The sequence below is a fragment of the Salmo salar genome, unplaced genomic scaffold (assembly GCF_905237065.1).
Source record: "Salmo salar unplaced genomic scaffold, Ssal_v3.1, whole genome shotgun sequence".
Lineage (NCBI taxonomy): Eukaryota > Metazoa > Chordata > Actinopteri > Salmoniformes > Salmonidae > Salmo > Salmo salar.
Window position 1 is genome coordinate 390,317 of NW_025550940.1, and position 19,441 is coordinate 409,757.

The 19,441-nt window shown below is 41.8% G+C and overlaps 1 protein-coding gene across 1 annotated transcript; it reads left to right on the top strand.

Moving 5' to 3' along the window:
* Positions 1-7,917: 7,917 nt before the first annotated feature.
* On the top strand, positions 7,918-13,878 carry LOC123740619 (endothelial zinc finger protein induced by tumor necrosis factor alpha-like; the record flags this gene model as incomplete). Its single annotated transcript, XM_045714133.1, has 2 exons — positions 7,918-7,938; positions 13,258-13,878. Coding segments are annotated over exons 1-2 (642 nt in total), but the record flags the coding sequence as incomplete, so codon positions are not given.
* Positions 13,879-19,441: the final 5,563 nt, after the last annotated feature.

The following is a 19,441-nucleotide window of genomic DNA, read 5'->3' on the forward strand; positions in this document are numbered from 1 at the left end:
CCAGTGTTGTTTGTTGATGTCATTTTCATTAGCAAAGTTGTACGCTTTAATAAAAGCAGTTATTAAAAAAGCAATATTGTTGTTACGGTGTGGATTGTTGTTATTTATTAGAATTGAAACATCCAGTAGTCATGGTAGATGTTAGACTTTCAATGAGACACCTAACATTCCATCAGTCTGACACAATGTGTGACATGTTATATTAGAGAGGAGTCCTCTATACACATAAATTGCACTATAACGGTGACAAACGGTGCCCACAAATAGTTGGGACAGCTTTATGTAGAACCTATTTACTTTTTGGAGGTGAAATGTAGCTAAAAATGTGCTATCCTCTGCTCAGAGGGTTAAGGAACCGTCTTAAAACTGCAACGCAAACAATTGCCTGTAAATGAAAAATATCAATTCCTTCTCAACTACATGGCATAGAGATCTCAAATAAATTTGACACTGTAAAGAGACCTCTTCTCTCCAATACAATTAGTTACATTTTTTTTTACTTCTATAAAATCTACAAAATGTAAAATAAATCACTTTACATAAAAAATACTTTAAAAAATATCAATATCTTCCACCCCATAAGACTTTCATGAATACAACCAACTGTTATTGGTTCAGGGACGTCATGCCTTCAATCAACTGCAATTATGTTTGGACTTTTGGACATTACAAATTAAGTCAAATTGAAAACAGTATTGGTATTGTTGAATTAGGTTTTTAGAATAGCAAGCTAGGACTGATGGTTTGGTTATCTAAACTAGCAAGTATGTTTGTTTGGTTACCAAGGCAACTATTGTAGCTATCTAGTAAACTTGCTAGCTACTTCAGTGGATGTTGAACTCATTTCCACCGGCAAATGAACACATTTCTACCGGCAAATGTGTTAAATTATAGCCATGGTATAAAAGGGATAATCAACTCAGGGCTTTATGGTTCTCTGGAAAATAATGCAAATCCATGGAAGGTCAGTTCCACAGTGTTCATTATTTACCATAGAACACATAGTCCCTCGTTGATTATCCCTGACATAACTTTATGAGCTGGATTTGCCTTTCTTTGCAACAGTGGAAGCTGCTGAGGAGACGACAGCTCATAATAATGGTTGGAATGGAGTCAATGGAGTGGTATCAACCCATCAAAGATGTGGTTTCCATGTGTTTGATACCACTCAATTGACTTCATTCCAGAAATTATTATGAGCTGTCCTCCCCTCAGAAGCCTCCACTGCTTTGCAATTAGTTTGTTCGTTTTCAGTTGTTAGCATTTAGCTAACAGCGTCTATGTGAATTTGCTAACAGTTTGTGCTAATTTGTTAGCATTCTGGAAATAGATGCCCATAGGCTTTTCTTGTGTTTTTAGCATCCCCTCATGTGCTATGTTGGTAGTACTTTAAATCCTGGTATGAGAGAAGGACGGTATGACTATATGAAAATCTGGATACAGCCCAAGCCTAATCACCACACCTACCACAACTACCACACCTATATACCACAACTACCACCCCTATCTACCACAACTACCACACCTACCTATCACAACTACCACAACTACCACACCGACCTACCACAACTACCACACCTACCATCACCACACCTACCACACCCACAACTACAAAACCAACCATCACCAAACCTACCTACCACAACTACCACACCTACATACCACAACTACCACCCCTATCTACCACAACTACCACACCTACCTACCACAACTACCACACCTACCACACTGACCTACCACAACTACCAGCAACACATCGACCAAACCTACCATCATTAAGTCAAACAACATCTAAATTAGCAATTAGCTACTGTAGGTCTATACTGCTCCTACGTGGTGTAACAATACATCATGTAGATGTATATAATGAACAGACTAGGTCTATACTGCTCCTACATGGTGTAACAATACATCATGTAGATGTATATAATGAACAGACTAGGTCTATACTGCTCCTACATGGTGTAACAATACATCATGTAGATGTATATAATGAACAGACTAGGTCTATACTGCTCCTACATGGAGTAACAATACATCATGTGGGGCTTTAAGGCGATGCTGTTGGTGTGACGTATAATCTAGTGGACGGAACGCTTCTTTCAACAGCAGCAACAGTTAGTCAGCCACCTCGGTAGCTTGCTAGACAAAATAGCCGAACCGATAAAGCTCTTTAGACGCTTTAGTGTATATTAGCCACTGTGTTTTAAAACCACTTCTGTCGTCCAGTTAGTTATCCGATTTAATTTCATATTTACGGTGTTGTTGTTATTGGTCAGCTAGCGTGCTGGTTAAATTAGCATTAGCCTAGCTAGCTAACATCCCCGACCATGAGTTCACTAAGCTACTCTCCTCCTGCTAAAGAAGAGGTCTGCTGGACGGAGAAAGATGGTCTGTGGCTTAACGTTGTCGTGAAAGAGGAGGAATAGGATGTCACAATACAAAAACAAGTAAAGGGTGAGGCTGTTACAGTGAAAGAAGAAGAGAAAGACGTTTCAGTTAAAGAAGAGGAAGATTCGTTCAGGGTGAAAGAGGAGGATGTTACTGTTAAAGAAGAGGAAGAGAAAGAGGAGGATGCAGTTTTTGGAGTGAAAGAGGAGGAGGAGATTGCTGTCACATTGGAGGAAGACGAGGATGAAACTGGATATCTGGGCTCGATTTCCCAAAGGCATGTTAAGGCATCCAATGGTTCTAACGATGAACGGGCCCTGATTAAAATCAAATCAAAATCAAATCAAATTTATTTATATAGCCCTTCGTACATCAGCTGAAATCTCAAAGTGCTGTACAGAAACCCAGCCTAAAACCCCAAACAGCAAGCAATGCATGTGAAAGAAGCACGGTGGCTAGGAAAAACTTCCTAGGAAAAACTCCCTAGAAAGGCCAAAAACCTAGGAAGAAACCTAGAGAGGAACCAGGCTATGAGGGGTGGCCAGTCCTCTTATGGCTGTGCCGGGTGGATATTATAACAGAACATGGTCAAGATGTTAAAATGTTCATAAATGACCAGCATGGTCAAATAATAATAATCATAGTAGTTGTCGAGGGTGCAACAAGCACGTCCGGTGAACAGGTCAGGGTTCCGTAGCCGCAGGCAGAACAGTTGAAACTGGAGCAGCAGCATGGCCAGGTGGACTGGGGACAGCAATGAGTCATCATGCCAGGTAGTCCTGAGGCATGGTCCTAGGGCTCAGGTCCTCCGAGAGAAAGAAAAAAAGAGAGAAAGAGAGAATTAGAGAGAGCATATTTAAATTCACACAGGACACCGGATAAGACAAGAGAATACTCCAGATGTAACAGACTGACCCTAGCCCCCCGACACATGAACTACTGCAGCATAAATACTGGAGGCTGAGACAGGAGGGATCAGAAGACACTGTGGCCCCATCCGATGATACCCCCGGATAGGGCCAAACAGGCAGGATATAACCCCACCCACTTTGCCAAAGCACAGCCCCCACACCACTAGAGGGATGTCTACAACCACCAACTTACCGTCCGAAGACAAGGCCGAGTATAGCCCACAAAGATCTCCGCCATGGCACAACCCAAGGGGGGGCGCAAACCCAGACAGGAAGACCACGTCAGTGACTCAACCCACTCAAGTGACGCACCCCTCCCATGGACGGCATGGAAGAACACCAGTAAGTCAGTGACTCAGCCCCTGTAATAGGGTTAGAGGCAGAGAATCCCAGTCAAAAGAGGGGAACCGGCAAGGCAGAGACAGCAAGGGCGGTTCGTTGCTCCAGCCTTTCCGTTCACCTTCACACTCCTGGGCCAGACTATACTTAATCATAGGACCTACTGAAGAGATAAGTCTTCAGTAAAGACTTAAAGGTTGAGACTGAGTCTGCGTCTCTCACATGGGTAGGCAGACCATTCCATAAAAATGGAGCTCTATAGGAGAAAGCCCTACCTCCAGCCGTTTGCTTAGAAATTCTAGGGACAATTAGGAGGCCTGCGTCTTGTGACCGTAGCGTACGTGTAGGTGTGTACGGCAGGACCAAATCAGAAAGATAGGTAGGAGCAAGCCCATGTAATGCTTTGTAGGTTAGCAGTAAAACCTTGAAATCAGCCCTTGCCTTAACAGGAAGCCAGTGTAGGGAGGCTAGCACTGGAGTAATATGATCACATTTTTTGGTTCTAGTCAGGATTCTAGCAGCCGTATTTAGCACTAACTGAAGTTTGTTTAGTGCTTTATCCGGGTAGCCGGAAAGTAGAGCATTGCAGTAGTCGAGCCTAGAAGTAACCAAAGCATGGATGAATTTTTCTGCGTCATTTTTGGACAGAAAGTTTCTGATTTTTGCAATGTTACGTAGATGGAAAAAAGCTGCCCTTGAAACAGTCTTGATATGTTCTTCAAAAGAGAGATCAGGGTCCAGAGTAACGCCGAGGTCCTTCACAGTTTTATTTGAGACGACTGTACAACCATCCAGATTAATTGTCAGATTCAACAGAAGATCTCTTTGTTTCTTGGGACCTAGAACAAGCATCTCTGTTTTGTCCGAGTTTAAAAGTAGAAAGTTTGCAGCCATCCACTTCCTTATGTCTGAAACACAGGCTTCTAGCGAGGGAAATTTTGGGGCTTCACCATGTTTCATTGAAATGTACAGCTGTGTGTCGTCCGCATAGCAGTGAAATTTAACATTATGTTTTCGAATGACATCCCCAAGAGGTAAAATATATAGTGAAAACAATAGTGGTCCTAAAACGGAACCTTGAGGAACACCGAAATTTACAATTGATTTGTCAGAGGACAAACCATTCACAGAGACAAACTGATATCTTTCCGACAGATAAGATCTAAACCAGTCCAGAACTTGTCTATGTAGACCAATTTGGGTTTCCAATCTCTCCAAAAGAATGTGGTGATCGATAGTATCAAAAGCGGCACTAAGATCTAGGAGCACGAGGACAGATGCAGAGCCTCGGTCTGATGACATTAAAAGGTCATTTACCACCTTCACAAGTGCAGTCTCAGTGCTATGATGGGGTCTAAAACCAGACTGAAGCGTTTCGTATACATTGTTTGTCTTCAGGAAGGCAGTGAGTTGCTGTGCAACAGCTTTTTCTAAATTTTTTGAGAGGAATGGAAGATTCGATATAGGCCGATAGTTTTTTATAATTTCTGGGTCAAGATTCGGCTTTTTCAAGAGAGGCTTTATTACTGCCACTTTTAGTGAGCTTGGTACACATCCGGTGGATAGAGAGCCGTTTATTATGTTCAACATAGGAGGGCCAAGCACAGGAAGCAGCTCTTTCAGTAGTTTAGTTGGAATAGGGTCCAGTATGCAGCTTGAGGGTTTGGAGGCCATGATTATTTTCATCATTGTGTCAAGAGATATAGTACTAAAACACTTTAGTATCTCCCTTGATCCTAGGTCCTGGCAGAGTTGTGCAGACTCAGGACAATGGAGCTTTGGAGGAATACCCAGATTTAAAGAGGAGTCCGTAATTTGCTTTCTAATGATCATGATCTTTTCCTCAAAGAAGTTCATAAATTTATTACTGCTGAAGTGAAAGCCATCCTCCATTTGCGAATGCTGCTTTTTAGTTAGCTTTGCGACAGTATCAAAAAGAAATTTCGGATTGTTCTTATTTTCCTCAATTAAGTTGGAAAAATAGGATGATCGAGCAGCAGTGAGGGGTCTTCGATACTGCACGGTACTGTCTTTCCAAGCTAGTCGGAAGACTTCCAGTTTGGTGTGGCGCCATTTCCGTTCCAATTTTCTGGAAGCTTGCTTCAGAGCGCGTGTATTTTCTGTATACCAGGGAGCTAGTTTCTTATGACAGATGTTTTTAATTTTTAGGGGTGCAACTGCATCTAGGGTATTGCGCAAGGTTAAATTGAGTTCCTCGGTTAGGTGGTTAACTGATTTTTGTCCTCTGACGTCCTTGGGTAGGCAGAGGGAGTCTGGAATGGCATCAAGGAATCTTTGGGTTGTCTGAGAATTTATAGCACGACTTTTAATGCTCCTTGGTTGGGGTCTGAGCAGATTATTTGTTGCAATTGTAAACGCAATAAAATGGTGGTCCGATAATCCAGGATTATGAGGAAAAACATTAAGATCCACAACATTTATTCCATGGGACAAAACTAGGTCCAGAGTATGACTGTGGCAGTGAGTAGGTCCAGAGACATGTTGGACAAAACCCACTGAGTCGATGATGGCTCCGAAAGCCTTTTGGAGTGGGTCTGTGGACTTTTCCATGTGAATGTTAAAGTCACCAAAAATTTGAATATTATCTGCTATGACTACAAGATCCGATAGGAATTCAGAGAACTCAGTAAGGAACACTGCATATGGCCCAGGAGGCCTGTAAACAGTAGCTATAAAAAGTGAGTGAGTAGGCTGCATAGATTTCATGACTAGAAGCTCAAAAGACGAAAACGTCATTGGTTTTTTTTTGTAAATTGAAATTTGCTATCGTAAATGTTAGCAACACCTCCGCCTTTGCCGGATGCACGGGGGGTATGGTCACTAGTGTAACCAGGGGGTGAGGCCTCATTTAACACAGTAAATTCATCAGGCTTAAGCCATGTTTCAGTCAGGCCAATCACATCAAGATTATTATCAGTGATTAGTTCATTGACTATAACTGCCTTGGAAGTGAGGGATCTAACATTAAGTAACCCAATCTAACCACTAGGCTACCTGCCGCCTCTACACTCTAACCACTAGGCTACCTGCCGCCTCTACACTCTAACCACTTGGCTACCTGCAATCTCTTTCAATAATGGCAGGAATGGAGGAGGTCTTTATACTAGTGAGATTACTAAAACTAGTAAGTACTGTCTTAAAAACAGAGGCACAAACTCTGCAGTTGTTGATCTGATGTTTGGTGTTAAAGGGGAAATATGAAATAGCTACATCCATATTTAGACTTTTTAAATGATTTATTTATAGCCATTGATTCTTGAAGAATATAACACATGCCTCATGAGCTTAGTTCAACTGTTGTACCCCATCAGAACCCCAAATAAGCTTTTTTTTACTCCAATGTTTAGAAACAATTTAAATGATAAACAATCACTGTAAACACTCAACATGGTTAAAACTATGTTGATATCATGGATGGTCAGTCCTTGCATCCGTAGGTCCGTCTATGCATTTGAGAGTAGTTACATTTCTCCAGCCCCATCATCATCTTATAACCAAACTAGTGGTGGAATGACAGCTTTGTTATTGTATGAACTGCAGATTGGTTGATAGATGTGTGGCTATTTTATAGGGGTAACCTAGGATTTAAACAGTAACAAAATGGCTGCCCAGAGACTTGGTTTGGTAAACAGCTGAGGGATGGGGGAAGGAGAAGTGTAACTACTCTCAAATTCATAGAGAAAGCTATTGTAGCAACCGTAACCCAACACATAGCAACCTCGTCAAGAAGTTCAGACATCTTGGTGTAACAGTTATAAGGTGTTGGCTTGACAGTCGCTGGACCCAGGTTTGAGTTCAGCTCAGGACTACCCCCTGAATTCACTACACTATGAATACAAGGACTGGCTGGCCATAAGGTCAAAATGATCGTTTTAAACAAGATTAAGGCTATACAGTGCTTGTTAACAAACAGTGGCGTTATACGAGCTTATGTTTTGGTTTCTGGTGGGGTAATAAAGTTGAAACATTTGAGGCATTTATAAGTTATATTCTTCAAGAATCAATGGTTATATAGTAAATGGGTCTTTCTATAACTGCCAGTGTAGATTTCCTGTGGGGGCCAAATTGTTAGAGCTGTTGATAAGTCATTAGGTGTGTTAGAATACTCATACTAACCGTACTATTTGTGATGTTAATTGAGTATATAGTGTGCTTATTGGTCATAGTATGATGTAGTTAGTATGCCAAAAGTTCCCGGATGTCGTACTAAATTCGCCATAATATGACGTAAACACGCAGTACGTTAGGGCCCATAATGCAATTCTTCAGGAAATGGGTGTGGCTTCACATTGTTTTCAGATTTGTAGAAAATGGCAGAAAATATGCAGCCGAAGTCCAACGAGAGCCGATACAAATTCATTGCTTTAACTAGTTATGACAAATGTTAAGAAAATGTTGAGCAATGTAATAAAGTTATGCCTTTTCAAATAAGTTACCTTACACGTTATTTTGGCTGACAATTTGCTAGCATGTTATTACAGCAGTATGTACCGGTATGTTAACCTCTATGGGCTAGGTGGGACGCGATATTCAAATACCTTAGAAATGCTATTACTTCAATTTCTCAAACATATGACTATTTTACACCATTTTAAAGACAAGACTCTCGTTAATCTAACCACACTGTCCGATTTCAAAAAGGCTTTACAACGAAAGCACAACATTAGATTATGTCAGCAGAGTACCCAGCAAGAAATAATCAGACACCCATTTTTCAAGCTAGCATATAATGTCACATAAAGCCAAACCACAGCTAAATGCAGCACTAACCTTTGATCTTCATCAGATGACAACCCTAGGACATTATGTTATACAATACATGCATGTTTTGTTCAATCAAGTTCATATTTATATCAAAAACCAGCTTTTTACATTAGCATGTGACGTTCAGAACTAGCATACCCCCCGCAAACATCCGGTGAATTTACTAAATTACTCACGATAAACGTTCACAAAAAACATAACAATTATTTTAAGAATTATAGATACAGAACTCCTCTATGCACTCGCTATGTCCGATTTTAAAATAGCTTTTCGGTGAAAGCACATTTTGCAATATTCTCAGTAGATAGCCCGGCATCACAGGGCTAGCTATTTAGACACCGACCAAGTTTAGCCCTCACCAAAATCAGATTTACTATAACAAAAATGTTGTTACCTTTGCTGTCTTCGTCAGAATGCACTCCCAGGACTTCTACTTCAATAACAAATGTTGGTTTGGTTCAAAATAATCCATAGTTATATCCAAATAGTGGCGTTTTGTTCGTGCGTTCAAGACACTATCCGAAGTGTAAATAAGGGTCATGCGCACGACGCATTTCGTGACAAAAAATTCTAAATATTCCATTACCGTACTTCGAAGCATGTCAACCGCTGTTTAAAATCAATTTTTATGCAATTTTTCTCGTAAAAAAGCGATAATATTCCGACCGGAGTGGTGGTTTTCGTTCAAAGAGAGACAAAGTAAACATTGAGTCGACTCGGGCACGCGCGCCCCGTCCCATTGTCCTCAGATCGGCCACTTACAAAATGCGCTAATGTTTTTCAGCCATGGGCTGCAAAGCCACGATTCAGCTTTCTGGCGCCTTCTGAGAGCCTATGGGAGCGTTCGAAAATGTCACGTCATGCCAGAGATCCCCTGTTTTTGTTAGAGATGATCAATAAGGCCATGAAATGGTCAGAGAGAGCGCTTCCTGTTTGGAATCTTCTCAGGTTTTGGCCTGCCAAATGAGTTCTGTTATACTCACAGACACCATTCAAACAGTTTTAGAAACTTTAGGGTGTTTTCTATCCAAATCAAACAATTATATGCATATTCTAGTTACTGGGCAGGAGTAGTAACCAGATTAAATCGGGTACGTTTTTAATCCGGCCGTGCAAATACTGCCCCCTATCCCCAACAGGTTTTAACTAGCTACCTAACGTTAGTTGGCTACTTATACATCAAACTTGCCAGTAAATTCATTGTTTTAACTAATTATGACAAATGTTAAGAAAATGTTGAGCAATGTAATAAAGTTATGACTTTTCAAATAAGTTACCTTACACGTTATTTTGGCTGACAATTTGCTAGCATGTTATTACAGCAGTATGTACCGGTATGTTAACTAGCTACCTAACGTTAGTTGGCTACTTATACATCAAACTTGCTAGTATATTCTCTATATTCTATCTAACTAACTACCCAACGTTTATTGACTTGATTATTCCTGTCGTTCTTAGCTTAGCTAAATGGTACAGTCGTTGTGCTTTCTCAATGGACATTCGGGTGCTTTCATAAATTCACTCTGGCTATCTACTCTGATTTCAGAGCACTCTCGTCTGAGTTGTACCAAATAAAATAAAATGTTATTCTTCACATACACATGGTTAGCAGATGTTAATGCGAGTGTAGAGACATGCTTGGGCTTCTAGTTCCGACCATGCAGTAATATCTAACAAGTAATCTAACAATTTCACAACTACCTAATACACACACGAATATGTACATATAAATATATGGATGAGCGATGGCCGAACGGCATAGGCAAGATGCAGTAGATGGTATAGAGTATACAGTATATACATATGAGATGAGTAATGTAGGGTATGTAAACATTATATAAAGTGGCATTGTTTAAAGTGACTAGTGATACATTTATCACATCCAATTTTTTATTATTAAAGTGGCTAGAAATGAGTCAGTATGTTGGCAGCACCCTCTCAATGTTCGTGATGGCTGTTTAACAGTCTGATAGCCTTGAGACAGAAGCTGTTTTTCAGTCTCTCGGTCCCAGCTTTGATGCACCTGTACTGACCTCACCTTCTGGATGATAGCGGGGTGAACAGGCAGTGGCTCGGGTGGTTGTTATCCTTGATGATCTTTTTGGCCTTCCTGTGACATCGGGTGTTGTAGGTGACCTGGAGGGCAGGTAGTTTGCCCCCATTGATGCGTTGAGTAGACCGCACTACCCTTTGGAGAGCCTTGCGGTTGAGGGCGGTGCAGTTGCCGTACCAGGCGGTGATACAGCCTGACAGGATACTCTCGATTGTGCATCTGTAAAAGTTTGAGTGTTTTCGGTGACAAGACAAATTTCTTCAACTTCCTGAGGTTGAGGAGGCACTGTTGCACCTATTTCAACACGCTGTCTGTGTGGGTGGACCATTTCAGTTTGTCCGTGATGTGTACACCGAGGAACTTAAAACGTTCCACCTTCTCCACTGCTGTCCCGTCGATGTGGATGGGGGGGTGCTCCCTCTGCAGTTTCCTTGAAGTCCACGATCATCTCCTTTGTTTTGTTGATGTTGAGTGAGAGGTTATTTCCCTGACACCACACTCTGAGGGCCCTCACCTCTTCCCTGTAGGCCATCTCGTTGTTGTTGGTAATCAAGCCAACTACTGTAGTGTCGTCTGCAGTTGGAAGCGTGCATGGCCACCCAGTCATGGGTGAACAGGGAGTACAGGAGAGGGCTGAGAACGCACCCTTGCGGGGCCCCAGTGTTGAGGATCAGCGGGGTGGAGATGTTGTTTCCTACCCTCACCACCTGGGGGCGGCCCGTCAGAAAGTCCAGGATCCAGTTGCATAGGGCGGGGTTGAGACCCAGGGTCTCCAGCTTAATGACGAGTTTGGAGGGTACTATGCTGTTAAATGCTGAGCTGTAGTCAATGAACAGCATTCTTAGATAGGTATTCCTCTTGTCCAGATGGGTTAGGGCAGTGTGATTGCAATTGCATCGTCTGTGGACATATTGGGGCGGTAAGCAAATTGGAGTGGGTCTAGGGTGTCACGTAGGGTGGAGGTGATATGATCCTTGACTACTCTCTCAAAGCACTTCAGGAAGACGGAAGTGAGTGCTACAGGGCGGTAGTCATTTAGCTCAGTTAGCTTTCTTGGGAACAGGAACAATGGTGGCCCTCTTGAAGCATGTGGGAACAGCAGACTGGGATAGGGATTGATTGAATATGTCCGTAAACACACCAGCCAGCTGGTCTGCACATGCTCTGAGGACGCGGCTAGGGATTCCGTCTGGGCCGGCAGCCTTGCGAGGGTTAACACGTTTAAATGTTTTACTCACGTTGGCTGCGGTGAAGGAGAGTCCGTAGGTTTTGGTAGCGGGCTGTGTCGGTGGCACTGTATTGTCCTCAAAGCGAGTAAAGAAGTTGTTTAGTTTGTCTGGGAGCAAGACATCGGGGTCCGCGACGGGGATGGTTTTCTTTTTGTAGTCCGTGATTGACTGTAGGCCCTGTCACATACCTCTGGTGTCTAAGCCGTTGAATTGCGTCTCTACTTTGTCTCTATACTGATGCTTAGCTTGTTTGATTGCCTTGCGGAGGGAATAGCTACACTGTTTGTATTCGGTCATGTTTCCGTTCGCCTTGCCCTGATTTAAAAGCAGTGGTTCGCGCTTTTCAGTTTTGCGCGAATGCTGCCATCAATCCACGGTTTCTGGTTGGGGAAGGTTTTAATAGTGGCCGTGGGTACAACATCACCGATGTTCTTCAGGAATTGTGAGCTTTAGCTGCTTTAGTTGCTTCACAACGTTTTCAGATTTGAAGAAAATGTTTCACCTTTATTTAACCAGGTAGGCTACTTGAGAACAAGTTCTCATTTGCAACTGCCAAGATAAAGCATAGCAGTTCGACACATGCAACAACAGAGTTACACATGGAATAAACAAACATACAGTCAATAATACAGTAGAAAAAGTCTATATACAGTGTGTGCAAATGAGGTAGGATAAGGGAGGTAAAGCAATAAATAGGCTATGGTGGTGAAGTAATTACATTATAGCAATTAAACACTGGAATGGTAGATGTGCAGAAGATGAATGTGCAAGTAGAGATACTGGGGTGCAAAGGAGCAAGATAAATAAATACAGTATGGGGATGAGGTAGTTGGATGGGCTATTTACAGATGGGCTATGTACAGGTGCAGTGATCTGTGAGCTGCTCTGACAGCTGGTGCTTAAATCTAGTGAGGGAGATATGAGTCTCCAGCTTCAGTGATTTTTGCAGATCGTTCCAGTCATTGGCAGCAGAGAACTGGAATGAAAGGCGGCCAAAGGAATAATTGGCTTTGGGGGTAACCAGTGAGATATACCTGCTGGAGTGCGTGCTACGGGTGAGTGCTGCTATGGTGACCAGCGAGCTGAGATAAGGCGGGCTTTACCTAGCAGAGACTTGAAGATGACCTGGAGCCAGTCTGGCACACTGCTTAGAATTTCAACAACATGAATAACTTATTTCTAGCCTACAATCATTGATGTTACTACTAATGTGAAAACAAGACAAAATATGACTTTTCTTGCTCATTTTAAGACAATTATCAAATAATTTTAACATTCATTACAGACGTCAATTGTTGTACAACATCATGGCTACGCTGTTGGCATCACCTTTTACAGTGGATTACCGCTGCTGTGGGCCTTTAACCATCTGTCTGACTTTGTTGTTCACACAGGAGAGAGACGTGACTATTGTGGATCCTCTGGGGAGCCTCAACAACCTCATGATGTTGACGAGGCAGAGAAGAGTCCCTCCAAATCAGAACACCTCAAGAAACACCTGCAGACATCCACAGGGAAGAGAACTCACTGCTGCTTTGACTGTGGGAAGAGATTCACCTCCTCAGCAAGCATTAAAATTCATCAAAGAATCCACACAGGAGAGAAACCTTTTAGCTGTACTCAATGTGGGAAGAGATTTACTACATCTGGCTCTCTGACTTTACACCAGAGAACACACACAGGAGAGAAACCTTCTAGCTGTGGTCAATGTGGGAAGAGTTTTGGTCAATCTAGTGATCTGACAGTGCACCAGAGAATACATACAGGACAGAAACCCTATAGCTGTGATCAATGTGGGAAGAGTTTTGTTCAATCTGGCCAGCTGACATTACACCAGAGAACACACACAGGAGAGAAATCTTATAGCTGTGATCAATGTGGGAAGAGTTTTGGTCAATCTGGCCAGCTGACTCAACACCAGCGAACACACACAGGAGAGAAATCCTATAGCTGTGATCAATGTGGCAAGAGTTTTGGTCGATCTTGCCATCTGACTCAACACCAGGGAACACACACAGGAGAGAAATCTTATAGCTGTGGTCAATGTGGGAAGAGTTTTGGTCAATCTGGCCAGCTGACATTACACCAAAGAACACACACTGGAGAGAAACCTTATAGTTGTGGTCAATGTGGGAAGAGTTTTTCTGCATCTAGCAGTCTGACTCTACACCAGAGAACACACACAGGAGAGAAATCGTATAGCTGTGATCAGTGTGACAAGAGATACTCTGGTAAAAGATCTCTGATTAAACATCAGAAAATACATGAAGGAGTTGTTTCATGATATCAATGAAATGATGTCACAATTCTCCCTCCTGTCAGCACAATTGATTTCAACATGATATCAATGAGTGATGACAAATAAGTGTTGTGTTCCTTTGTTTAGCAACCCCTAAATGTAAATGTGTCACTCCAAATGTAGCTGACTGTCTTCTGCAGGTTGTCCTCTAACCAGTGAGGTAAAAGATATCTCCCATTTCCATGTGTTTTTTTAGTTGTGTTAGTTTCAACAGCACGTACAACCTGATTTCCCCCCTAATCGATATCAGTGATTTATTGCTACTTGTCAAAACAACAGCGTTTCTGGTGCTTGTGCAGTTTATAATGAGCTTGTTTTAAAAAATACAAGTAATATGATTATTGTGGCAGATGTTTTTGTAGATAGCACATTTTATGTTTAGGTTTTCAATTTATCACAAACTGTTTCTGCATATTGGTTATTGATTTGGACACGTTAAAAGTGTGTTTTGACATTGGGCTATCCCACCTAGCAAAATGTAATTGAAAAGACGTTGAAAATAAGACTATGCAATCAAATATTTCATATTTACAATTCATGTAACATTTAGTAATAATTATTTATGCAACCAACTGACAATTTTTTGGGTCCAATTATATTGACGTTATCCTTTTAGAATATCAGGGTTCATTCTCAGATGTGCCAACCCACATGGACTAGAGCATGACATTGGGGACTGGGCCCCGATCCAACAACATGCCTATCTAGTGAACCCTGAAAAGAGAGAGAAGCTCTGCAGTGAGGTGGAAAGTTACTACGGATATTGCAGGAGTTTCCTCTTGAAATCAGACATGTCCGTGGTAAGGACAACTTGGTTGCTGATTGTCTCAAGGGTGGGCAGTTAAAAAGATTTGTGTTTTGCGTTTAATCAGTGAGTTGCCATGGATCACAATTTATTTTGACTGCACGTTTTTCAGTATTGGCGATGACTTTTGTTTGGACTCGTTCCAAGGGGACGAGAGTTCTAGAAACTAGTGAGTTTTAGGAAGACGAGAGTTCTAGAAGCTAGTGAGTTTTAGGAAGACGAGAGTTCTAGAAGCTAGTGAGTTTTAGGAAGCCGAGTTCTAGAAGCTAGTGAGTTTTTCAACAATTAAGATTGTAGAAAAATATATATATATATTTAGAAATGTGTTTTTTCTTGTTTTTAATTGTTGACAGCCAGTAGACACCATGTTTATATTGGTGAAGGTGAGCATTCTAGTTGATTATAATGTGAAATGGAAGTTGTTTTCTGTTGGTGGTGAGCAAACTTCTCCAACAAAAATATAGGATATATTTGCTGTCTTAAGGGAGAAGGTGTTACAGGCTTTGGTTTTTCCATTTGTGTTTTGAGGTTGGACTTTAGCACGTGTAGCACGTGTAGCTCGTTAGCACGTGTAGCTCGTTAGCACTTGTAGCTCGTTAGCACGTGGAGCTCGTTAGCACGTGGAGCTCGTTAGCACTGATTGGTGTCACCTCGTTAGTCAGTATGTGTTACACCTGTGCTGGCTTGTCCATCTCGTTAGTGGGAAGGTGTTTCACCTGAGCTGGTCCAGGTTCTATTTAAGAGTGTCTGGCCCAGTGCTCCAGTTGTCTTGATACATGTGGAGAGTCAACACCTTTAGTTGTTCCACCTTTTTGGTTTGCTTCATGTCTTTAAGTTTGGTGTGGGTTTTTCTTTTGTTTGCCTTTTCTTGGGCAGATTTAGTGGGTCTCATGGTGGGTGTCTTTTATGTCCCAGTTGTTGTTACTAGTCAACTTTCAGTGGACACTGAGAGCAAAATTGCAATGGTTGTTTTATGCAACAGAATAGAGGGTTCTTAGAACTATTGTCTCTGTGTGTTCTACTGAGGATGGGCCTCTGGGAAAAAACACTGACAGGAGATTTACAATGTCTTTTGGGTGATAAAACCTAAAGAGACCGCATTCCAGAGCATGAGTTAATGTTTCTGTTCTATATGGTACCAGGGAGAGATGACCCCAGGGCCAGACCCTGGTCTCTACACAAAGAGTACTGTTTTTACAGCAGATACTGTCTGCTGAGAATTATAAGTATCTTTCATACAAATCTTAACCTTGTGACCCGTTCTATACATCTGTTGTTGGTCATGTAGGTTGAAAGGGGTGTAAAAGACCTTTGTACTTTTGTCCCGTGGGTCCACCAGCCATCATTATCGTAGGGCACTCAAATTATTCGCTGTATGTGTACGTTGTATTGACCTGCTCCCTTGTAAGTGAATAAACATTTAGTTTAAGAATAACTCGGACTTGTGTGATATGTTTTGAAAGAAATTAACCACCACAGTTGGCGATGGGGATGTGAATCTTCACTTGGTGACTGCTATTGGTGACCTGGGTAAATGGTGCATGAGGGATCCCTCAAACTTGGGATCTCAGGGAGACCACACTTCGGGAACGGAGCAAATGGACCCACCTTTGTTCTGAGGCAGCGAGCCGAGTGGATACCATCAGTATAGTATATATAGTGGATACCATCAGTATAGTATATATAGTGGATACCATCAGTATAGTATATATAGTGGATACCATCAGTATAGTATATATAGTGGATACCACATCTCCAACGTAGTTTAAAAAAAAAGAGGTGAGCGAAACACACAATGTGGAGTTTTTAGAAAAGCCTCATAGGCTCTGAGTTTGTGTTCTTGTGTGGAGGTGTAAACAGGGCCCAGTCAGGAGGCTCTGAGTGTGTATTCCTATGTGGAGGTGTAAACAGGGCCCAGTCAGGAGGCTCTGAGTGTGTATTCCTGTGTGGAGGTTTAAACAGGGCCCAGTCTGGAGGCTCTGAGGCTGAGTCAGCTATCTCTGTGAATTGGATGAAAACTAGAATCTGTGTTTACTAGTTAAGACCATTTGTGATATAGTATAAGATGGTACGGTGCACCTGTAATTATTTTAAACCTGTACCCCATTTTAGAAGTATTGAAAGATGTAAATGTATGAGTTACATTATCCTATGAACTAACCATGAGATAGAAATGTGAAAATATTCCTGCAGGTTAAAATATTGTTGAAAAACAACTAATTGATTAGGAGTTGTGTGACTGTGATATGGGAGTTGTGTGAATGTGGAAATAAGTCTTAATCTGTCGTCTGGATAGTAACATATAGAAATATGCTTAATCAGATGATTGAAATGTGGATAATAAGCAGGATTATATTTTAGAAAGCAGCAGAAGGTCTATAGTTCCTGGGAGGCTTGATTTTGCCATGGTCTCTGGGAGGTTAGAGAACCGTTGAGGATCCCATGGTCATTGTCCGGGAAACAAAAGTAAATTTTTTTGTTCCGCTGGGAGTAAGTTTGGAGGGCTGCTTTGTAGCTATGGAGAGTCCTTGAAAAAGCAAATGGAATGGTTGTTGTGAGTACCTGAGAATTTCTTATGTTTTATATGGATTCTGTGAATATATGAATATATGATGAATTGTATGTGTGTATAATGATTACTAGAGATTTGATGAAGTAATACTGGGAATATAATTAGATACAATTTAAACAACCCATATGTAGACGAACATAGGCTTTGAGTTGGTATCTTTAATGGATCATTTGATAAAGATGAGGTTTAAGCATTATTAAACAGTCTACAAAGTCTGTCCAGTTGTCTCAGAAACTGATGGGAGTGTGTCCACTTTAGGGTAAGTTACCCTAACGATGTAACTATAAAACGCTTATTGGATTTTCTCCGTCCGGGTACTACATTTCAAATACATGTAAATCTACATTTGAAATGGGGGGGGGGGTTCTTCCTGGTATGAGAGGAGTTGGGGGGGAGTTTAGTTAGTTAGTTAGTTAGTTAACGAAGCTAACGTTAGCTAGTTCATTATCACAAAAGGGAGAACTGCTCTAGATTGGAAACTTACGTTAATGAGTGTAAAGCCATATTGTCTTTATGGAAACGATATACAATATATGGGAAAGAATATAGTTGAGGAAATAACCTAGTTGTGCCTAGTTAGGACATAACGTTAGCTAGCTAGCTAACGGTACTGTACTGTAGCTCATACAACACCGACAGTCAAACCCGGCTTTCTAATATTTACGTTCATTAACTATAGTAACGTTATGGAAGATATTCACAGAAAACCATCATTGTCTTCTTATTCATTATTAGTATGTTATATTATTATAATAAATTATTTCGATAAATATTCAGAGCCAAACATCAACCCAACTTAACCTTTTTAACTGTTGTCGCATCCAAACTTGTCACCATCGTTTTCAGTTGTAATTGCGAAGTTCCCGGAAGAAGTCCAGCAACAACGGAGGTTCCTCGATGAACCCACCTTCTAACAAGTTCTTTGAAGAATCTTTTGGGGCTGTTTTTCATTGACCAAGAACCCTACGGTTCTTAGGGGATCTGAGAACAACTCTTAGGGGATCTGAGAACAATACATTTTTAGAGTGTAGTCGGCTCTATTTACTCTCAGATTCAAACATGATGATTAGCATCAACGATCAAGTCAGCTGCTGCTGCTCCAATACAGTATGAGGTGAGACGGTGAACTGATGTTGAACTGGGCAGTCAGCTGCTGCTGCTCCAATACAGTATGAGGTGAGACGGTGAACTGATGTTGAACTGGGCAGTCTGCTGCTCCAATACAGTATGAGGTGAGACGGTGAACTGATGTTGAACCGGGCAGTCAGCTGCTGCTGCTCCAATACAGTATGAGGTGAGACGGTGAACTGATGTTGAACTGGGCAGTTAGCTGCTGCTGCTCCAATACAGTATGAGGTGAGATGGTGAACTGATGTTGAACTGGGCAGTCAGCTGCTGCTGCTCCAAAACAGTATGAGGTGAGACGGTGAACTGATGTTGAACCGGGCAGTCAGCTGCTGCTGCTCCAATACAGTATGAGGTGAGACGGTGAACTGATGTTGAACTGGGCAGTCAGCTGCTGCTGCTCCAATACAGTATGAGGTGAGACGGTGAACTGATGTTGAACAGGGCAGTCAGCTGCTGCTGCTCCAACACAGTATGAGGTGAGACGGTGAACTGATGTTGAACCGGGCAGTCAGCTGCTGCTGCTCCAATACAGTATGAGGTGAGATGGTGAACTGATGTTGAACCGGGCAGTCAGCTGCTGCTGCACCAATACAGTATGAGGTGAGACGGTGAACTGATGTTGAACTGGGCAGTCAGCTGCTGCTGCTCCAATACAGTATGAGGTGAGACGGTGAACTGATGTTGAACTGGGCAGTCAGTCATTCATTCTGTACTATGAGTCTATCAAATCAAATCAAATTGAATTGTATCTTACAGTGAAATGCTTACTTACAAGCCCCTAACCAACAATGCAGTTTTAAAAAGCACAAATAAGAATACTAAATAAAAGGAACAAGTAATTAAAGAGCAGAAGTTAAATAACAATAGCTAGACTATATACAGGGGGTACCGGTACAGAGTCAATGTGCGGGGGCACCGGTTAGTCGAGG